This window comes from Pseudomyrmex gracilis, unplaced genomic scaffold (genome assembly GCF_002006095.1).
Source record: "Pseudomyrmex gracilis isolate BER0280 unplaced genomic scaffold, ASM200609v1 scaffold_164, whole genome shotgun sequence".
In the NCBI taxonomy this organism is placed as follows: domain Eukaryota; kingdom Metazoa; phylum Arthropoda; class Insecta; order Hymenoptera; family Formicidae; genus Pseudomyrmex; species Pseudomyrmex gracilis.
Genome location: NW_018020748.1, coordinates 276,809 through 300,621, shown reverse-complemented (window position 1 = coordinate 300,621; position 23,813 = coordinate 276,809). Strand labels below are relative to the sequence as shown.

The 23,813-nt window shown below is 44.9% G+C and overlaps 2 protein-coding genes across 2 annotated transcripts in view; both read right to left on the bottom strand.

Annotated features, from left to right (window-relative positions):
- Nucleotides 1–19,867, bottom strand: part of LOC109857595 (homeobox protein Nkx-2.4-like) — a 21,916-nt gene extending 2,049 nt beyond the window's left edge. Inside the window, exons 1-3 of the mRNA XM_020434064.1 lie at nucleotides 19,666–19,867; nucleotides 14,154–14,455; nucleotides 4,626–4,712 (exon numbers count right to left, since the gene is read on the bottom strand). Of these exons, the coding sequence (XP_020289653.1) occupies nucleotides 4,626–4,712; nucleotides 14,154–14,455; nucleotides 19,666–19,867 (591 nt within the window). The remainder of the gene's footprint in view (nucleotides 1–4,625; nucleotides 4,713–14,153; nucleotides 14,456–19,665) is intronic.
- Nucleotides 19,868–19,872: 5 nt separating this feature from the next.
- On the bottom strand, nucleotides 19,873–20,431 carry LOC109857593 (class E basic helix-loop-helix protein 22-like). The gene is made up of 2 exons (XM_020434063.1): nucleotides 20,045–20,431; nucleotides 19,873–19,953 (listed from the first exon to the last, which is right to left on the bottom strand). Exons 1-2 carry the CDS (start codon nucleotides 20,429–20,431, stop codon nucleotides 19,873–19,875), a joined length of 468 nt encoding a protein of 155 aa, XP_020289652.1.
- Between the last annotated feature and the right edge of the window lie 3,382 nt (nucleotides 20,432–23,813).

Sequence of the window (23,813 nt, the reverse complement as noted above, 5' to 3'; positions counted from 1 at the left end):
AAAAAAAAAAAAAACAAAAAACAAAAAAAAATTAACAACGAGACGAAAAAAGAGAGAGAAATACGAGGCGCTGGCCTCGATATAAAAAACGCACAGCGAAGAGGTTTGCGCGGGCAATGAATTTTTTTGGTCGCGGATAACTTTTATGCAAATCCGCGTATATAGTGTCGAGTGTGTCCGGGGAGGTATACGACCGATTTGATTCGAGTGGCCGGGTACGAACTTACGTGCGCGTTGCCGTTTGCGAGAGGCATAAGTGCAGGCATGCCGTGCACTTCAAGCTGACAAAGTGACGATTACGCTAAACGCATGACGGTCCGCGCGCGCGTCACGCGTCACGCCACTTTAGCCACTTTAACGCGCGTTAAACGATTTCCGGCGAAAATGCTTGTGTTGTTGGGTGTCGAGCAGAGTATGTGCCTACCGAAGGCCGGGGGTCTCCGGGTTGTGTGAAGCGCGCGAATATATCTGGATCCGCCGGTCTCTGCGGGATCGGCAGAACCGAAACGTTAGGGACGTTTATTTTACCTGTTGTGTGTTCGGATATACATATCCGCGCGCGTTTCTCTTCCGAACACAATTAACCCCCCTCTCTCACAATTAAACCCTCCCTCCCTCCCTCCCTCCCTCATCCCATTCCTGGAAACGCGGGATGAAAACCAAGACGAGCATTGGTGTAATGTAATTACGCATACGGCAAAAAAAAACACGGTCGTTATTAAATTGGCAAATAAGTAGCATATTTATGAGATCCATTGAATTCAACTCGCCGCGAAAAAAAAAAACACGGGAGGGAAGCTCCGAGACGGAAATCTTTTAATATCTTTCCGCGCATCTCCCGTTTCTTTGTTCGACGAGCGACTGCCGTGAAGAAGCAGCAGCACGGCGATGAGGCTATCGAACGGGTGAGGTAGCTTTTTAGTTAATTACATCGCTTTTTCCCCTCTCCTTCCCTTCCGCCACCCTCTCCCACCACCTCTTACCTCGCGATACACGTTTGAATGTCGCGAGATCCTCGAGTTTTAATTTTCATAAATGTTACTTCCTTATGAAAAAAGACCAAAGCGCGCGGAAAATATGCAATATCGTTGATCGTTGTACGATGAAATCGCATCGTATAATTGAATTCGCTTGTCGCGCAAAGCCAAACAAAAGAGCAGCGACAGAAGATCCGAAGATCAGAATCATTCTTCTTGAAAGAATTAATTAACGTGCGTGTTCGCATGTTCTTCTGTCGATATTTGCGTATTTGGTAACCTTGATTCGCGTCCAGGTGTTGCGCGTGACTGTACTCTCACGGCAAGATGGCGACTGGCACACTCAAGAGCTTGTTTCGACGCTCCCCTATAGGATCTCTCTCTCCTCTCACTTTTATTTTTCCATCTCTCTCCATCTTTCCATCTCGGTCCATATTCTCTTTTCGTTTTTCTCTCTTCGACCTTCTTCTCCCCTTTCGTGTATTCACTCTTGTTCTCCTTCTCTCTCTTTCCTTCCGTCCCTTCCTCGCTCTCTTTCTTTCTCTCTCTCTCTCTCTCTCTCTCTCCTCGCTGATACTTGAAATTTTTTACCTCTGCCATGAAGGGTGGAAATGGAATAAAATGAAAAAAAAAGGGGAAACACGTGAACGTGGACTCTACCAGCGCGAAATCGTCGCGACGCCCGCGCCGCCGCCGCCGCCGTCGTCTTCACAAGCGACGTTTCTTGCGTGCGTTATTTTTGGTGTACTTCGGTGTCGGGTCTTACTTAAAAAAAAAAAATTGTGTGAACGACAATTCTCTTCCGAAGCAAACGACATATCTGAATCAAAACAGTTAATCTATTGAAGGCGGAATAACACGGGCGGAGGAGAGATTGCAACAATAAAAAAAAAAAAAAAAAAAAAAAAAGAGAGCGAGGAAGAGAAATGAAAACGTGTCCACGGAAGCACGATAAACTAACGAGTAAATTATAGAGCGGCTGGCGGAGCGCGGCTGTCGGGCGGAAGAATCGCTTGCCCCCGCCAGATCGGCCAGTCCGATAACTTTCAGGATCATTAATGTTATATGGCTGTTTACGAGACGCTGCGATGCAACGTTAACTCTATTATGCGCTTGCGGGACAGAGCCTTGATCTTGATGTCGAACAAACTCCGTCCTGATAATCATCGAGAATTTGCGCGACGGATAATCGTTCGACTCAATCGTCGCTCAAATACAGACACTCTTCCGTAGTGTTGAGTTTAAAAAGACTCTCCACGATACTCTCTTTTTTTTTTTGGTTCGGACGTTAAAAATGTTTATATATAGAGAGAGAAAAAAAAGCTTCTGTGTATTGTACGTACACAAATATACACTAAAGCTCGTGACAATTTAAAACAAGTTTGCTCAGGACCAACGCGAGGCCGGGATGTTAATATAAAAAAATTTTCACTTCTTATTATAACAATAAAAAAATGTCAAAACTCCGACGTTTCGATCCAGCAATCGAATTTTCGTTGGTTAAAAACTTAAATGATATTTTGATTTTTATAGATTTCACGAGTGCCGTTTCACTTTACGAGCAAGTTCTATCAGAATTATAGTTTTATTGAATTTCAATGCGCGCGCGACAGGAATGTATACACGCGTGTCTCGTCGGCACACGCAAAAGTGCGCAAGCAAAAATCCGCTTATGCGCGTATCCGCTTAAATCCGCTCGTCGCGTTGCATCTGCACCGAATGACACTCGTCCGCGTATTTCGCGCAAAATATCATCTGCGTCTCTAAAACGATAACGAAGTAGCAAATTTCACTTTAACACATAAAACGTGCGCTGCGATAAAAGTTCTCTTAACAATCGAAAAGTTCTTTTGTTTATGAGTTTTCGTTTATATTGAATTTTTTTTTTTTTTTTTTTTTTTAATTAAAATAAACGTCCCGAAAAATCTCGGCAAGTATCACCGCGACCGGACATTTTATCAAAGAAATAATTGCAACAAAGTACGTTTCTACGTAAAAAGTTAGAAAATGTGATGTTCAAAAACGTATTTTTCAAAATATTTAACACATTGGACAAAATTTTTTACGTTTCATGATTTTATATCCGATAATTATTTTTTAAATAAATGCTCGGTCATTGAGAAATTTATCTTTCAAGAATTAGAAAGCCCACAGTTTGAATTTCTGTTATTATTGCGCGCAGAATTTTGATGATGCTTGTGAATCTGAAACGCGCGCAGAACGCGCCGACGACACGCAATATATCAAACAAATCGGTATTGTAATTGCATTTCAATACCGTCGCGTCACCGCGGAATGGAGCAATGTCGTTTGCTAATGTATGCCCGCGGCTTTCGTGACGGCGCATACGTGACGTCGCAATAGATTCAAAGAAATCGCGTATATCGCGACGATCGGGGATCTCAGTTGGTTTTTTTTTCTTTTTGAATAATACATTCTTTCCCCGAAGGAAGCGGCAAAGAATATGACAGGCGAGCACAATCCCGTGTATTCGATTATGTGCATGCATATATTAAGAGATCCGAGAGACACGGCACGTTTCCACGTGGCAATATCTCGACGATCGCGTCCTATCGCTGTTAAAAAAAAAAAAAAAAAAAAACAGTAGGTACTCGCGATATCTCGCTTAATAAAAAAAAAAAATCGCATCTCGCTTCATACAACAAAACAAAAAAAAAAGAAAAAAGAAAAAATCACCGAGTTCAATTCGCCGCGGAAATTTACACGAGCGCGTGTAAATTTTGCGACACGAGTATAGTGCAAAGATAATCGTTTCGATTCGAGCGCGCACGAACACTCGAATATCTTGCGCATTTTTAACTCGGATTACTCGTGCGGATAGGTATAAACATTTAATTTCGCCGACGCGTAGAAATTCATTATTCCGCTCGAGCGTGAAAGTTTTAATCTCACGTGAAATTTTTGAAGCCACGTGAAACGCGACGGGTGCTTGATTACATGCTCAACACGAGCAATTTTATTCGTTCTCTGTCGACGACGTTCGGGCATACGAGCACGCGCGCGCGCGCAATCGGCCTCGGAAAATCCCAAATATGACATAACAAAATAAATGCAAAATCGCTTCGAGCGTTCGAGTGGCTCTCTCGAAACGAAATATGATGCGGATTTATGCGGCTTCCGCGAGATATTTCTCATTTAAAGCTATTCCCATTTCGGGAATTGTTCGACATGACGCGACGCGATGTGTGTTTTCGTCCATGCGTGACGTTCGTCATTTGTTTTAAAAAAATCACCGCGAAGCGATCCGAAGCGATGACGAAACAAATAATGCGGCGGAATAATATTTTTCCAATTGAGAAAAAAAAATAGAGTCTATGCTACTTAAGGTAAATGTCCCAATGACCACAATGCCCCGCGCATTTATTAAAGAAATAAATTATTAGACACTCTTAAATATCAAACATAATAATTTTCTTAAATATTTTTGTATATTTTTTAAGATATGATGTTTTTTTAATGGTAGTTCTCTACTTTCACACATATGTACATGTACGTAATGTAATCTTCATATAAATTACACATTTGTGTTTTATACATAAATACTTTGTTATAATTTTTTTTTTAAATAAATGTCCGGATCGCTGGGGGACAGTTGTTTAATCCTTCGCGAAATACGATTGCACTTACCTGATTTTGGGCGTTTTGCTCGGCCATGGCTTTCTCCTTTGCTTGTCTCTTGCATTTGTACCGATGATTTTGGAACCATATCTTCACCTGAAAAGCGAAACAAAAAAAAAAACGAATCGTTGAGTATCTCGTGACAAGATGTCGCAATTTGTAAATAAAGCGCAACCGAGAAACTCGCGAAATGTTCGAAAACAATTTTTAAAATAATTCCGTGAAAATCGGTAAATGGTATTGACTCGTTCTTACAAAGCGGAATGAAACGGACAATATGTTTCGTACGTGAACTTCCGCCACAGGTATATACAGAACCCTCGAATGTTTTTTCAGCGTCGGGGCGCATCACGGGGCCTTTGTCAGACGCATTTCGAAGCGATCTCTATTCCATATCTGATCCTTTAAGTCTGTAATCCACGAATGGAAATCTGTGTTATTTGTTCAAGAGGAATTTAACACCTCGTTCTAGCTGTTCGCCGACACTTAACGTTATATAAAGACGAAGACGAGATATAATACGCAATATATATCGTATTTATCATCCCCGCGAAAAGGAGCGTTATCGCGGAGAGTTTCGTTCTGTCACATCAAATTGTATGCAAAGATTCAACGTGTTTCTCGCGCTAAAACGAAAAAAATAAATATTTTATAAACACAACAATAAATATATTCTACAAATATTTGTTTATATATACCTTACATCTCTTTCTCACATTTTGCGTAAACATACACGATAAAATACTTCGAAAAAACGTCTGTCTGTGTATATATCCGCGATTTAAAGTCGAACTACCCCAGATCGAAAGTTGTGACTCGTAAGAAATTGTTTTGCTCTCGACCGATACGTGCGCACGCGCGATTGATACGAAACACCTCATTCGTGTGATCGAACGACTGACTGACAAAACGCGAATGCAAAAGCCAAAGGACAAAGGCGCGATCAAGAACCGCCTCTCTCTCTCTGTACGAAGAACCATGTATAATGCGTAAAAGCGTGGATTATAACGCGCTTCTGTCATAAGCAGATGTCGATCTCGATCTCCGTCCAGGCGGCTGCACACAACTTCCCCGATCGCTTAGCTCAATTGCCGTAAAAGCCGCCTCGAGCGCGCGACCCTAATCGCACGCGACTGCTCCCGCTGAAAACTCGAAAACCGCCCCGGTGTATATATATATATATAAATCGTTCCTTCTCTCCTTCCCGACTCGGAAAACTTCCTCTCGCGCGCATCTCGAAATCTTCGTTCTTCGGACCTCGAAGTTCTTCTCTCGTCTATAATGTCAAATACGTGTCTCGTTTTATACGCGCGCGATTGTTATCGTCGCGGTTTTGCGAGACGCATATGTTGTTACCGCGCGCGCGCGCGCGTAACATCGTCGAGTGGCTATTGTTGCCAACCTCGAGTTTTTGAAGTCGCGCGCAATCGCGGACCCTCCTCCCATCCTACTCCCATTATCGGAGTTATATGTGTCGGGAATGCAACGAAAGCACTTTAAGGGGGAGGAGGGTCCGTTCGGTCGACCGCATCCTCGAGGACCCCGCCAACGTCTGTCTAATTCTTTGAATATTAGCGGGATCGGGCCACCCTCGAAAATTCCTTTCACCCCTCTCGGATGTCGTCTCGAGCGTGACCGAAATACCGGACGTTTGTCTCGCGACGTTCGACTCGGAAAAAAAAAAAATCTTCCTCCCTATCGCGTGGTCGTTCGAACGAAGTGTTCCCGCGAGTCGAGTTGGATTTTCAGTCTTGCGAGATCACATCGCTGCGTTTATTATAAATCACTGACGACAAAAAAAATTAATCAATCGTCAGTTCACGTTCCGCTTGTACAAGGGAGGAAGGAAGGAAGGAAGGAATGTTTCTTGAAGACGATTCGTTCGCAGAATCATCGTCATCGAGTGAACGAGCGACGATGGCGACTTGAGGAAACAGCACCGCGAGAAGGAAAGCCGCCAGCAGTACTTGCAGCCCTTCCCGCCGCTGTTCGTTGCGTGAGTTTTTACGTGCGCTTTGTGGCACGGCCGGTTTTGTGTAGGGGTGAGAGACCTTATCTAAAAGCCGCGAAGAGGTACTAGACGAGGGAAGTACTCTTTCGCTGCTCCCGTTCGTTAATTCCTTTTCCACCGATAATCCACTCGAAGCTCGTCGAGTTTTCGGCTGCGTACGCTCCGCGCGCGCGCGCGCGCGCTCGCTGACTTCGAGAGATCTACAAACAGCCATTCACTTCTGCGCGAGCTTACGTACAAGTGGAACGTACGATGGAATGCGTGACGTGGTGAATCCTTCGAATCGTAAATCCCGCGCGCGCGGGATTTTCATCCTTTTTTGCACGCCGCCCGAAACTGATCCCGACGCAGGTTTTTTCCTCCCCGCGTCTCGCTTTTGAAAGCGACGTCACTGTTTGAAACTCGCGTAAGAACCGACCGAATCAACAAACGATGACGATGAGCCGACCGTCGCGTCGCTGAGACGGTCTTCTTCAAGAGAGACGCGTTGATGAAACGCGAGTTTAATCGCCGCGTGTGTTGCGAACTCTCGGTCTCTATCAATAAAATAAATTTTACTCTATACGTGTAGTACCCACTACATACGCGCCTGAACTCGCGCAAGTATAAATCCAGAGACCGCGTTCGGTGAGAGATTCGAACGATGAAAACAGGACGCGCGCGCCAGTGAGCCAACGCGAACCGAATTGTTATTTCAACGTTCCGTCAGTCCGTTTGTCCATCCCGTCACGATGTCGTGTGTAAACAGGGAAAGTTAAACAAGATAGGGATATATAACTGGTGTGTACGTAAGAACACGGTGCGCAGGCATGAAATTCAAGGCTAACAATGTCGACCTCGAGCGACAAGCGCTTTAATGTGTGAATTTTGTCCATCTCGAGTACACCGAAGCGCTTCTTGCTGCATTGGGGAAAAAAAGAAAAAAAAAGAGTTGAACGGTCTTCTCTCGTCGATTTTATTTCGGAGCATGTAATTTGGAAAATTTCCTACGCGATATCTCAGTGTTTTTTTTTTTTTTTTTTTTTTTAATTTACATATCAATCAATTGTTTAACATATTTCGACAATACGCGAGATGTTCAATTTTTTGATTATATTTCTAAGTAATTAATAAATTTCAAAATTAATTGCACAAGTGCAATTAATATACATCACGAAAATACAATTTTTTTTATTGTTACAAAAGAATCAAATTCCAAATTATTGCACGAGGATTTTACAAGTTTTTTCTTTTATGCTACGATTATTATACACCGTTACATATTATAAAATATTAAACAACAAATTTGTGATAATTATTAAAATGATAGAAATATATAAGCTTTGGTTCGCAACGAGAGGGAATTATGTCATGCGAGAGAAGCACAAAGTGAAATTGCTCTTCTCAGGTATCTGGGACGCGTCGGTCTATATTTATCTTCGAGGAGCACGTACGGCGCGCGCGCACCCTTTGCGAAAAAGGCCTCGGAGGACCGCGCCGTCAGGGGGTACGGCGGTAATTTACTTAACACAAGGATGACGGGAGCTTAGCTTTAACCTCCGATTAACTTGCAGTTTATTCCCATTCAAACAGGTAAATGAAATGTTTGACACGCGCTTTACGCCATCGGGGAAACGAACGGCTGTAATTCTTCCTCCCTCGTCGCGTGGAATAGAGAGACCACCCAATGATGACGAATTCTTACAACAACCTGTCCAGCGAATCTCTGCAAAGCTAATTGACTGTTAAAAAATCAAAATCTAACGCGTCTTTTCTACGACACGACTTTGCGTGACGTAGCGTTCGTTCATTACGCAGAGATCACGAGAACGCAATTATAGTATTTTATTTTGAAAAAAAAAAAAAAAAAAGAAAGAAAGAAAAAACACCAAGATGACTCTGACATTTTTAAGAAGCTACTCAACCTAGAAACAGTTCAAGCGATACGAACGCGACGCGTCGTTCGTAAAAAGTTTTATAAGAAGAATATACCGATATAAACATTCTTCGAACGGGTTCCCCCAAACCGTGCAAAATTCCGAAATGTCATTTCGAAACTGTTACACAAAGTTCTCGGTATCTTCTTACACGAAGGGCAAATGTATGTAAGAGAGGGTCAAATGTAATTCGAGCTTCTTTCCGCTCATCCCGTTCGACGGCCACTCGACATTATCTCTCTCTCTCTCTCGTTTGTATTGTAACAATCTCTCCTATCCAGGTAACGCGTGTCGTCGTTTGACATTAGGTGGCCCATTAAATGCCGATAAATCTGGGTGGGTGGCGTACCACGCGGAGTCAAGGGGCGCACCGATTATATATCCCGATATGTGCTACGAACGCGCGTCGACACGCGTTCGGGAAGCATCGAGTATCTGTTAGACCTCCGCTCTGACAGAGAGCCCGAGCACGTATTAGGTGTAGACCAGAACAGAACCGAGAGAGAAAGAGAGAGAGAGAGAGAGAGAGAGAGAGAATGTGTGTGTGTGAGGGAGGCAGGCGATTAGAGTGGATGATTGATCAAGTTAGCGACATTACGTCGCAAGTACATCGTACGGGGGTTGACGCAAAACGACAACCACCACCCCGCCTGCTCCCCCGCTCCTAGGTGTACAACAACCTCCTCGGGCAATTTCACTCGACACCAACCTTTGCCCGGATTATCCGGTTTGCGGGCTGTACAGCCTCGGGGCCAATGGGTGGCTCTTTCTCTCTCTCTCTCTCTCTCACCGTTGGGGTTCGTTATGGCGTGGACTCAAGCGAGAATCTCGTGCGCCGACTCTCAACGCCCGCGTTACCGCACAATTTTCTTAAGCCGAACGGCCGCAATGAAACGGCAATGTGCAATTCTGATCATAATCACGCGGAATTAAAGTGTACAAATACGTAGAGAATAAATATTCTAATGATACTCGCGGATATTTGTTAAAGAACAAATTATAATCAGATTTTTTATACATGTGAAGTTAGGAGAGAGAGAGAGAGAGAACTAATATTTTTTAAAATCACATATTTTTATAAAAATACTTAAAAAATTGTTACGTTTGATATTTACGTATCTGATTAACAATTATTTCTTTGACAAATGTTCAGTCACTGATACACGTGCGGTGTCACTGAACAAATTGATCAATCAACGAAATGAGAAGTTTTAGCGAAACTAGACAAAACAGAAAGTTTTTACCAAATTTTTGCACATCTCACGAGAACAATTATTTTAGATAATCCACAGGAAATGAACGCTGTGTTTATTTTTACTAGTAATACACGTTCGCTAGTAAAATATATAAAAGCGCGATATGTTATCGAGATGATGTTCGCGGGTGACTTGTTTGTCTCGGGAGAAAAATTCGGGAGGAGAAGATTAGCGACGTGCGAATGTGTTCGCGCGCAAAGAGCTCGTTACACAACGATGAACTCTCTCGCGGAATAGCCGGATCAACTAACGTCAAATTATGATTAGGGCTGTTAATTGTCCCGTGTTGACCCTGTTGAGTGGTAGCCCGAGGACAAACATTATTCCGCCTCCCTTTTGTTGTTTTAACTCGATGCCGTCGGCCGGAGATGACTTACCGATTACCCAGCGTGATGTCTGAAAACCAGGGGTCTTTCAGCCCCCGAATCATAATGACTTCCTAGTTTATCGCGAGGCGATGCGTGGAAAGATAAATTCCGCGTTAAAAAAAAAAAAAAAAAGCGCATCTCACAATCTTCGCCTCTGTCTCGTACGTTCCAATTTTATCTCGTTCTATCTTGTCCGCCGCAAATCAAATTCCTGTTAATATTATATATGCATCTTATAATAGAGCGCGCTCTTCCATCATCAACTCCGGCTCTTTCGATTTTAACATCTTTGCAAGATCGGCTCAAAACTGGAGAGGGTAGAGGGGACGGGATGAAGAGACGACGACGCGATAAAGCGCTGTTAAAGAGACACGCTGATGTTTGCGGTCCGAATATATGCACCCTCGCGGCACAGATGCCGCAAATGCGTCGGAGAGGTTACAAAGAACTCGTCCGCGCTACAGGGCGCAGCACAAAAAGTAGTTTTCCGTTCTAACGAACTCAAGACACATTACGGAGCTTCCACGCGAACGAAACCTCAATCGCGATGTCTTTTTTTTTTAGTTCGCTAACATATTACACGTACGCGTGGCTCACTATTTTTTTTTTTTTCATGACACAGAGGGGAAACAGATTTCGCAAAATTGCCAACGGCTGAAAACTCACTGAGATTTTGCACCGGTCTATATATGTGTGCCAAAACGCGCCACCACCAGCCCGCCCCAGAGCGTATCTTCTTCGCGCGAGCGACAAAAGAAGCGACGAAAAGAAGTGTAATTATGTGTCGGGCCACATTCTGCCGCGCGTGTGTGTGTGTGTGCGTGTAAGTGTGTAGATGTCGCGCAAACGCGGACTGCAAAAGCCAGGGACATATTCATGCGTGTGGTTATTATGCGAGGGTGACGGGAGTGCACTTGAGAGATGCGCGCACGCGTTGCAGGACGTTCAATTTACGCGCATGCATTTGACAATTAAGAAGCGAATCCCGCGCGGCGATTCGTACACGTGTTTCGGAGATCGCCGATAAGAGAGAGAGAGAGAGTTTCGAGAGATCCGGTATAACATTAAAGATATTACAGCCGATTTTTTTTTCTTTTCTTTTCTTTCGCAAGCACGGAAAACACGCAGCTCGGAGCAATTTCTTGATAAGTATAATTGACGAACCCCGGAGGAGGACACACAACTGCGAGATGGAGGGAACGCGCTCAAGAGCAAATACCCGCGGATTAATGGCGCCGTTTTACCCCCTCGCCGTTACCGTGTCAAAAGACCGCGATGTAGTCCGCCGCGCTGTCGATCGTTCCGTCTCGTCTCTCTCGTCTCTCGTCTTGTCGATAGATCTCGACAACGACGGCGGCGGTACAGCGACGTGTTTGCACGGCATTGAGCTCGCCCTCTGCTCTCCGGGATTCGATCCCTCTTCTGATGCGCGCGCCAGGGGTTGCCGACCGCGGCACAGAGGGATGAGACTATATACTATATAGGGAGAGAGCTTGGTGCGCAAACCCATTATTATGATTATTATTATTATTATTCGCGTAGCTGAATCACGCGCAATCGCGCGCAACCTCTGTCTCTTCTCCTCTCTTCGTTCGCGCGTTCTTTTATATCCGTTCTTTCATTCCGTGATTCCTCGCGTACGAGGCGGGAGAGACGCAGGCTCGGTGCTCTCTGGTGGTCGCGAATATCGGGTTTCGAATCTCATCGCCTCGCTTCTCGACGTTCCCTCTTTCCCAAACCCTTACCCAAAATTGCAGGTCCGTGGAAAAGTGCGGAATACGAATAGATAACGCGCGTCCATGATGTAAGCAAACCCTCCCTCCCGTCTAAGGGATTGAAGACACGCAAACCGGAAAGAAAAAAGTGATTCTTCAATTGTTAAAGTTAGATATTACCAATATTTTATACGTTACAACATTTTAACCCTTTGCCGCGTGCGCTATAAACGCGATTTCATGTTAAGTGAAGCGGATTTCGAACACCAGATCAAACTCTTTCTTGCGGACAATTTGGCGGACTAAAATTTTTTGGAAAAAAAAAAAAAAAAAAAGGAAGGATGAGGGGTAAATAGAGTGGGGGGATAAAAACGCTACGATAGGCGGACCAGAGGCGGGAGGAAGAGGGGAGGGAGGGAGTGTAATTTGCCTCTAATGCGGCACTCGACGTAGCAGCTGGCTCGCCAGCCTTCTGCTTTTCCATTCGCCACTCGGCCGCAACCGGCAACAGTAGCGATAATAATAACAATACTCGTAACAATGCCAGGAGTGGCTAGGCATTGTAACACCGCGCCGCGCAAAAGAGAGGGGGAGGGGAAGCCGGGTACTTGGAGTAACAATGCAAGCGCAAAATGGAGGGACCCATCTGCGTGTGCCCCGTGCCAAGAGGACAACATGAGAGGGAAAGGGGAGAATGTGCGTTCCGGGAGGAGAGGGAACGGGACGAGAAATCAGCCGCGGGACGAAGGGAAGAAGCACGACGACGAGATAAACGCACGAGATGCGCGTCACGCGCGCTCCGATACTACTATCAGTTTTTTGTTTTTTGTTTTTTTACAAAGAAGCCGCGTTGTTCGCGGACGAAGATTGCCGATCGCCGACGGTTTGGCAAACACATTCCGCTATTGTATATGATGAGAGCACTTAAATTAAATAAATAAATTACAAAACTAGAAAAATGAATTATTGATAAAAAAAAAAACGTTAAATAAAAAACTGTTTTGCGTTTGCTATAATTTTCAAGTAAAAAATTTTCTTTATATTTTTCGCGAACGCTGTCGTCTACACCGAACTCGTTATCGAAACTCAGTGCTCCCGCACTTACCCCGGATGGGCATGAAAATCCCTACTGATTGCAATCAGGCCTCTTTGCCGACTTCGGCACTTGACTTGAAATCGACTCGTCATCGTTCCAAGTGCCAAGGGTTTCGCGCGACTTCCTGTTTAAGAAAACGTTCCGTCTTTGCGGTGCGTCTTCGAGCTTCGTTGTCTCAGGGCTTCTCTTTCAACTTTTTTCTAACAATAAGTCGATCTTACGTCACTCGCGTCGTGTAAATTGTTTGTATTTCGGATCAAAAAATTTAATTTTCGTTACGATTTAAACTCTTGGAAAAATGACCAAAGCGTCAATGAAAAATGAATATGTCAATCTGTAATCGAAATTTGTTATAATATTAAATTTCTAAATGATTCTCATATAATACACATACATGCGAAACCTCTAAAACCGCTTTAAAATATAACAAACGTTCGTGATGCTTTGAGCGAAAAGTTAACTTGCAATATCGATAGCATTGTTCGCCGCATTACCCGCGATGACAGACGGACAATTCGACGCGCTTGTTTTCAAAGGGCAGATAAATGAATTGAACCGCAGACAGAGAGACGAGCGGTAGACGGAACGATAGACCGTACGAGGGGGAGACTTTATACTACGTGCACGAACGCAGGATGCGGCCAATGAGCTACGTAATAATTATTTATTGTTGCCAGACTGTTGTGCCACGTCGAACGGACCTGTCTGTGTCGGATGAAAATGAATACGCTCGTTAAAATCGGCGTATGCCAGAACCAATTGTCCTATAACCGTCCCAGCGGACAATAATTAGAAGTTCGTCAATTAAGCTAAAATAGCTACGTATATATATATATATGTATATGCGGGGTAGCGGATGAAGGGGGGAGACGGGGAGGGAATAATAAGTCGGTTATTCAAGTGACTTTCAGCGAAGTGAACTTTCCGTGCGACTTAAATAAAGAAAAACGACCGGAAACGAGCAAGTTGCGGATGTGCTTTTAAGCGCGGTCAAGGATTTCACAAACGTGTTTTATTTACTAAAATAATATCGGAACTGGTTTTTTTTTTTTTTTTTTTTTTTTTGTTCAAACTCCCGACGATTTTGCGGAATACATTCTAAAGCACAAATCAAAAGTACATTCCGGGCAAGTCCGTTAATTAATTATACGTCACGTAAGTGCGCGTGTACGTACCTGCGTGGGCGTTAAATGAATCAACGACGCCAGATGCTCCCGTTCGGGCGCGCTGAGATACTTTTGCTGCTTGAACCGCCTTTCGAGCTCGTAGACCTGGGCCTGGGTGAAGAGCACGCGTCTCTTCCGTCTCTGAGCGAGGGGGAACTGCATCGCGCCGACGCCCATTCCGACGCCGACCCCGACGCCGACACCCACTCCCATCCCCGACGACTTAGTCACGTCGCCCATCGACTGGCCCACCGAGCAGCCGGCCATATTGGTCCCGGCGCCCGCCGCCGCGGCGCCCATCAGCCGCGAAACTGCAAAACATATTGAACAAACCGGGAATGATATTTTTTGCGAGCATTCTTGCCTCGTCTTACATAATAATATCGTGCGGATTTTATTTTAAGTCAAAGGAACAACCAGCCGTCTCCGCGTAAATAACATAAACAATTATACTGAGAAAAAGAAAATTTGACGAATTACCAAAAGATTCTAAAATACATCGTGAAAAAAATCTCTCGGTATGCTGCTTTATCTAATGCACCAAAATTCTCAATCAACTCATCGCAAGGATCTATTATCAACATGTCTGAGAAAAGCAAACAAAAAAGTGTTCAAATCGAAAAAAAAAAAAAAAACATGAGACAAGTCAATAGGACAAGCGTTCGAGCGCGTCAAAATTCTTCAAAGTTATACTTATTTAGAAACGTTCCAATTTCCAACTTCCCGAGATGCAACAGCGCTTGTTTGTTTCGCATTCGTCAATTCAGGAAATCAAAAAGAAGAAACTTTATACGTCACTCGCTCCAGCGAAACTAACCGTAATAAAATAAAGACGATTGTGCGCACCCCGTCACACCATCGTCAGCATCAATACGGAATATGATCAAAATTATGTGAAAGCGCGCACTTTCGTTAAGCGCGCGCGGGTCTAAGCAGCGCGCGTCTGCATTAATGTGTGAATTCAATTCTTTCTTTCTCTCTCCAAATTTGAGCTACCGAAAGCTACCCGAGCGAAGCGACTGCGCGTAGCAGTCTATCCCTTGTCAGTTTGGCGAGGAGCTGTCAAAAACGCGCCTTGGGCGCGGACAAAAGGAACGATTTAGGCGCTCCTGCGCGATGTGCTACGTCACCACACGGAGCACGGGAGGTCCGAGAGATGAAGTTCCGAATTATTATGCTTGTGAGAACCGTGTATTTCTTTTTTTTTTTTTTTCTTTCTTTTTTTTCTCTCGAACCGTCAGCGTGGAGTCGAGGGCGAGAAAGAAATACCACTTGAGCGCAGGAACAAACACCATCAAATTTGTTTACCCCGACTCTGCTTGGCGCGCCTATATATATATATACGTATATATTCCGAGTGAGCAATATATTCAATCGCGATCTCGCAGCGCAAAATCGGGAGAGTTCACTGTACCCGTGTAAACAATGAAGGCATTTTCGTTTCGCGGAAAGTGGTGGCAATTTTTTTTTTTTTTTTTTTTTTTTTTTTTTTTTTTTTTTTTATTGCACACGCGTTTTGTCCCTCTGATCTCGCGGATTTCCGACGGCCGACTGTGTGTATTGGCGTCGGAAACACACTCGGGCGTCATCCTCAAAGATTCTTTCTCCCGGTTACGCACCGATCGCNCTATATATATATATACGTATATATTCCGAGTGAGCAATATATTCAATCGCGATCTCGCAGCGCAAAATCGGGAGAGTTCACTGTACCCGTGTAAAAGTCTAGCAAATTTTTCTTGCCGGTTACGTAGTAATTAATTTTTTTTTTTTTTTTTTTTTTTTTTTTTTTTTTTTTTTTTTTGTACACGCGAGTTGTCCCTCTGATCACGCGGATTTCCGACGGCCGACTGTGTGTATTGGCGTCGGAAACACACTCGGGCGTCATCCTCAAAGATTCTTTCTCCCGGTTACGCACCGATCGCGTCTTACAGCATGACCCCGTCGTCCCAATGACCGAACAAGCGGAACAAGCGGTGAAACCTATTCGGTTTCGATTCGGTCAAATAAAGCAAATGTCTCAACGACCGCGGACCGCCGGACGAGCGTTTATTGAATAACAAAATATTTACACGTGTCAAGAGTTAGGAGAACTAATATTTAAAATATTAAAAAAAAAAATTATTTAATACCACCTAACATATCCGATATAATGATATATATATATAAATTATGTTTCTGTAATATATTAACGTATCTCCGATCACACACATTGTGACAGTCGTTTTATTTGTGACGAGTCGAAAGACTTATATACGAGTCGCCACATGTCGCAATTCACGTTTTACACCCGTGTAACATAACGGATACGTGTAAAAAAAACGTCCGCGTGTATGCTCGATCGAAGAAGATGTGTATAAGCGTATTAAAATACTTCTCTCTTGATTAATTGATGCCACGAGAAACGCGTTTTTTTTCTTTTTTTTTTTTTTTTTTTGTGAATCATATATCGAAGCGATGTTTCTCGTTATCTCTTTTTAGACCCTGCTCGTCAGCAGTCGCCAAGAACAATGAACACGACCGACCGTACGGAATGCCTCCCGATGTAACTTCTGCTAATATACGAAAGGTAGATCTCCCGATGATGGACGAACAAACGCGCGTGCAGGAACTCGTTAAATAAATTGACGTTTCTACAACTTGTACCTGACCACCGGCGGCGTCGCGCGCTCACAACGAACGAACACCCCGCGCTCGCATCGTTTCGAGGTATAATTATGGCGTAACGGCCCGATGACGGAGAGACAGAAAGATAGAAGGGGAGAGGTGAGAGGAGGGGAACCCCCCTCGCGCCTCTCCGACTACTCTTCAGCTTCCAATTAGGTGACAAAAGCGAAGGAGATTTCTCGTTTCAAATTCACCGGCACAGACACTTTTTCGCGCGTACCGCCCACAGTGTCGAAGTTGCGTCCGATAGAAAAACCGAGAATAATTTTTCATCACAGATGTTATAATAAAGCTTAGAAAACTCCGCGGACGCGCGGTTTTTTTCTAACCGACATCGCATTACGATGTAAATGATTACTCGACAAAAAAATATTACGCATTACGCGACGACTAAGAACAGAAGTGTGCTTATAAATAAACATAAATGTTGCGCCGCAAAATGCAAATATCTGACGCAAACGCGATCTGACGCGAACATGATTGATCTTGATATATGTCATCGAAAGACGGATTGATTATCAAGTAGCAGTGACATTATACACAATGCCGCGGATCAAGGAGAATTGTTTATTAACATACACTTATACGCACAAATAAATCCTTGAAAAGTGTACTGATACTTGAAAAACAGTGTTACATCTATGAAGCGCAGAACAGTGTTACACATCTGGTGTGTCTGGAGAGCTCGCGAGTTGTCACCGATCTCGAAGGGGAGGGGGGAGGGGGGGAGAAAACTTCTGCGCTTCTTCGCGAAGAAATCAGAAGTTTGTAAAAAAAAAAAAAACAAAAAAACAAAAAAAAACAAGACACAAAGAAATAAAATCGAGCGACCGCGTCCGAAGAGAATTCGTTTTTCGCGATTCCATCCGGAGAGAGAAACTTCGGTTTTTCCCTCGCGCTCTTGTGTTTATCTTGCCGGGGGACGGACGATAAGTCCCGTTCGAAATCGAATTCGGCGATATCCGCGCGCCGTCTTAGAGCATCCGCTAACTCGAGAGGACCGAGTCTCTCTCTCTCTCTCTCGCTTATTTGTTTAACTAAAATCCTCAGCACCGCAGTCCGGTAGTCACGCCGCGCTCTTTCGACGAATTCTCGGATCGATATATACGGCGCGAGAATACACGCGCACACAGAGGAGACGGACACGATCGGCAATCTCTCGTTTGAGCGAGAGCGGCACGTGCGATGGACACAAAAATCCACAGAGAGCGGAGACGAGACGAAACGTCGCTTGTTGACACAAGTTGTGACGAAAGATGCGCCGTATTGTTGGCCGATATGGTAGCGCGCGTACGTAACGGAGCCTTTTGTGGATACTGAAACGCGAAACTTGCGGCGCCAACTCCTCCGGACATCTAAATGGATCTCCGGATGTGTCAAAGCTTCTACATTTTTTTTTTTTTTTTTCCGGAAACACTTTTACGCGTTCCGACCCGATTTTAAACCACTCGGGGTGGAGGGGGAGGGGGAGGAGGATTTCGCTTGAAGAACGCTGTCTCTGCTAAGGACCTTGCTTTGTATTTAGCGCACATTTGCGTTTATTTCCGAGTTAAAAGCGAGTCTTTTCTCACGCGAAGAGATTTTCTCTCGCATAGAGATGATCGAAAGTTGAGGATTGTGCGCCACGCGGGTTCTCTCCTTTAATCAATTAACGATCTCAAAGCTCTTTCGTCGACTTAGTAACGTGAAACTGACACTCTCTCGTCGTATCTCTCCCCCCCCCTCCCCAAATTGGACCAACGTCCCATCCATGATTTTGTCGTTACAACGATAAAAGTGTGACGAACGTGACTCTCGGAAGACAGAAGGAATAGCTGGTTTTGAGATATAAGTTTTGCGCGCGCGCGCGCGTGTGTGTGTGCGCGTTCGTCGAGTAAGTGCACACAATGCATACAATGTATCTTCTCTTTCCGATTATACTTTCGTTGTCGCTTCCGGCATTTGTTATTTATTTTACACAAAATAGAAGACGAGCGGTTTTCGATGTGAACATTCAATATAACGCGTTTTCTTCAAACGTTCTTCAAAGAGACTTGAATCAAGTCAAATTTTTCCGTCGTCGCGGTCGGATGGTTAAATAACAGATGGGGATCGTTCGCGCGACTCAGGATTACGTATCGAATTGCTGATTTTCATGACTGATTGTCAGAGACAGAAACGCGCGCGTTTGTGAACGCGCAACAGTGTTGTATTCCCGTGAAACCACACGTCGAGGTTTTAATAAAATACAGACGCCTCGCGCGAAACTCGTTTAACAGGCTGACAGAATAACTGTTTGCATTCGGATAACGTTTAGCCGACAGACTCAACAACTGTGTCCGGAGATGTGATCCACCGAGGCTGCCCCGCTGAATTAATCAATATGTAGACGAGAAAAGCTTTTTCTTTTTTTTTTGCTCGCCTGACAAGCGTTCGAGTGTATGTATATATATATATTATATATATATACACATATATATATGTGCTTGAAATATTCTTCCGCATCAAGGGTCGTAAAGCGAACGGAATATAAATCGCGTCGATGTAAAACTTTGCCAAACACGTCGCCAGTGTGAGCGTAACGTAACAAAACATCAAGAACTTGAACAATATCGTTGCCGAGTCTTTGACACGAGGCGACACCGAGGCGAGATTTGACGCAACTTTTTTAATTATCGCACATTCGGGTTATGTTATTCTCTCTTACGTTTCTACCCGTTAAAAATTCTAAAAAGGTTTTAAAAGATGACTTTGATCAAGTTGTTTCAGTCACCGAGCGCGCACAATATTGCTCGTGCGCGCCGCTTCTAACAAAGACAAAGTTCGGTTTTTGTGAAACTGTGTTTGCGCTAAAAAGATTTATAATACTACTCACTGGCAAAACGTGGGTCGTTTGTGGTCGGTGGCGCCGGTGCGTACCAGGGATGATGGTGTGACGACACCGCGTGGGACCTCATGGGGTCCGTTGCGGTGGCCGTGGCGCCGACGCCGGGTCCGGCATGATGATACGGCGACAGTTCCGCGGCGCAATACTGATACTGCGACGTTAGCTGCATAGTTGCGTAGGGATTACCCATGGCACTCATGCCTCCGCCGGTGCCGCCGGCACTACCGCCGCCTCCGGCACCGCCGCCGCCGGGAGCACCGCCGTTGGCAACGGAAACTGGTCCGGGGGTGCTGCCGCCGGGCGTCGAGCCGCCGTGCAACGGCGGGCTGCCGCTGCTCGCGCTCGAGCTACCGGTGTTACCACCCACCCGGGCACCGCAAGCGTTCCCGTAGGGTGAGCCCTGGGAATGCGTGACGACACCGACACCGACAGCGGCAGCGGCGGCGGCTAGTTCGAGCTTCCGGTAAGATTCCTCGATCGGCGACAGGATATCGGTTACGCTGAATGGCGTTGTGTGGGCACCGCCGGCGGCTTGTACGTGAGACGAATGCTGCTTCGGCGACAGGCTCATTGCCAGGTCGATACCGTTGAGATCCGACAACAGACCAGCCTGTTCCAGCTGCGACTGTTGTTGCTGTTGCTGTTGTTGCTGCTGCTGCTGCTGGTGCTGATGATAACTCGTAGCATTGCCGTTACCGCCTTGGTTGCCACCGCCGTTTCCGCCGCCGCCGCCGCCGCCGCTGCCGCCGCTCATCTCGACGAGCCCGGCGCCGTCGAAGTACTTGAAGCTCGCGCCTCGCGGAATGATGAGGCCGGCGCTAGCCGTAACAACGGCGCGACATTATGACGCTACTTTGTTCCTCGACTCCAAAACACGCCGCGATCGCGGCCAACTCCTCTTAGCGCGTCCCCGACACGTTCTCGATCGCCCGACTCTTCAACGTCGCGATCTTCACCATTAAATTTACAAAGTTCACTCGATCGACCATCCACTCGGAGGGGGGGGAGGACAAATTGATACACACTCAACGATATTGATTGACTTTCACAGCGCACTTGTGTATACGTCAATCCTGTTCACTCGTGTGTTACGACAGATCATGTGTGGATGCACAATACATTCTATCTTTCATGACCATGATGAACACCATGTGGATGGGTTTTGTCTTCGAAATCGATATAACGCTCGCAGTTGTCTATCGCGAGCCACGACGCGTTTCTGTGACGTTCCTGATGACGATGATGATGTTTGAACACGCACATATTTCGCGAAACCCAACTTTTCTACACACAATCACAGATGTAAGCATCAAACGTTTCTCTTTCGCCGGGAATCGAGTTCAAGAATTGTTTACATTGCGAGTAGTTTTAATTTAACATCGATGACGCTGTCGCTAGTTGTGATTTCGCGCACCACTCTGTATGTTTTTCTTCCACTCATCGCCTGTTCGTTGCCCATTACCCTCCTCGATTACCGTCCTATCCTGTCAGATAGGATCTTAAGCCGCCAAGGGTTCCGATACACTCACGTGGCTACACGCGACGAGGACCACCGTAACACGCACGAGAATCGGGGGCGGCCCAGTCGACCGGCGGCCGACTTCGGTTGGCACCGTTCGATTTCTCGATACTATCGATGCGAGGTTGGAGCGGCCGCGATGCCGCGTTTCGGAAATTTGTGTCACACGACGACGGTATGGAAACGCGAACGCGGTGTCCAGAGACTGTTGATATAAACGCGGCACGACAATCTTACACACGTGGTCGAGGATAGTGGCCGGCCAGAGCCGGCCGGCGGCCGACTGAAATCACACGGGGGTCTTCGAGTCCTTGGATTCCGCCGATAGAGAGACGATGGTAGATGTACCACTCTACGCTTCGCCTCCACCTTCGTCGAGGATACACTCTCTCCTACGGAGAAGAGCCGCTCTATGGATGGATGGATGGCTTGGCTGGCTCGGCTGGCTTGGCTGGTTGGGTGGCTGCCTGGCTGGCTGGCTGGATGGATGGATGAATGAATGGAGAGGACTTCTGTCGGGTACTCCTGGAGAGGTCCTCACGGCCGCTTAGACCCACTCGACCAGCGCTCGCCCGCTCGCGCTCGTTCGGTTCCCTCGCTCGCTCACTCGCTTGCTCGCCCACCCGAGCACCGAGGCTCCACAGCCTCTCGCGGAGAACCCGTACGACGACACGATGAGTGGAGTGCCCACTACGGAGAAGTGCCTGCTACCAAGAGTCGTGATGAGATGTCCCCTTTTGCGTGTGAGAGAAGGGTTTCCATACGCCGTGGAGAAGCACGGAGGAGACCAGAACGGGGAGAAGTGGATGCCGAGACTGCTCAACGGCCATTGGACAAGTAGAACCAATCGGGCTACGTCGTCGCTACGTCTCGTCGCTCATTGGATGGTCGTAGTCGCCGCCGTGATACCTAACAGGGCAAACCCTCCGCGTCTGCTGGCACGTCGTTGGCGGCATGTCGAACGAGACGGAACGTGTCCACCTATTGAAACCGTTCGTCGAAGCCGGAGCGGCTGTAACGTCAAGTTCCATGCGGCCGCGCGACCCACGGTACCGCCCATCCGGACACCGCCCCCGGGCGGGGATCGCGGGGGGGCGGGGAAAAAGCAACGACAGAAAAATGTTGACCGGCACACGCGCTGAAATCTTCGCCGAAGCTCAGCAACCGACGGTACTTTTTGATCCGCATCGGCTGTCACGCATCGTTTCCAAAGTCGCACAAATTTACATCATACGAGAGAAGTTCCACAAGTTTACATTTATTACCAAGATTCTTTCGGCACGTTTGCGGACGAACGGAACGTTCGAATCGACGTTTCTGTCTCATTTGTTCTTTTGTGAACCGTCAGCTGAGTGGAAAATTAAAACGTTTTTACATTCTCACAGTGGTGTTTGGACCCGGTCGTTTTTTACGTGAGTGACACCGACATAATTCTCGCGTTTGTGTTTCATTTCAGAATCAAAATTTCTACGCTAATCGTATTACGATGCCAAACAGAAGTTGTTTAATTGACAATTTATCTAATTGCGAAAGAATTGTACAACCCGCTTTAATTAATAAAAAAAAAACTATATCGTGGATCTTTCTGTACACTTTTGTGTCGGTGACTATTATGATATCTTTCCGGTGTACTTTTTCAGTGTGTACGATATCGGTGCGCACTAACGCGCCCAATTTGCTAGAACAAAAATCTGAAAAATTTATGTATGTAATTATGTATGTAATTTTATGTATTAATTTTTTGTGATTTATATGTATACCGCAATGTGTGTATAATTGTAGTTTTAAGTATACGCAAAAGATTTAATAATTGTTTATTGTTAGAGACTTTTCCTTTTATCGGTCGTATACTTTATTCTGTACCATGTTTACTTATTTGTTTTTATAAACACTGTAATATGTAAATTATGTAAGTTTGAGTTTAGAAATATATATATATATAAATTGCTACTCTGTCCCAATCATACTTCTTATTTTACCATGATAATTCGGTTAATATAAATCTTAAAAAAATCCACGTTTTTATAATAATAAAACTTTAAGAATAATAATTACATATTTCTACTTGTACACATCTATGATTCAAAATGACGGAAGTGTTATCTTCATTGATCTCAAAAACCTTATTACATTTCGCAACACATCACACGCAAAGATACAATAATTAATTGTTTAGTAATTCTGCAATATCTGATCACTTTCAAAAGATTTAAGTTTTTGTACAACACAAACAGTTAATCATTTTTATCTTGTCTAATGAGACAAAAGTTTCTGTATTAATATACAATGTACAAACTAATGATATAACACAACGCAACAAAGTATTTATGTAACGAATATATAGCAAAACGTGTAAAAAAGTATGATATACATTTTACATATTTTTAATACCTACGTAACAAAACACATCGGTTTATTTTTCAGAACAAATCGTTCGATGTTGTTTTTATTAAAAAACATAATATCTTTTAAAAATAGATAACACTCTTCAGTTATATATGGTAAACTCGTGGAAGAAACACGTTTTCGTTATTTTTCTAATTTTATTTGTGCGGACATGTAGCATTGAGAGAAAAAAAGAAACACCGATTGCGATTAATCGGCACGGCATGTAGCG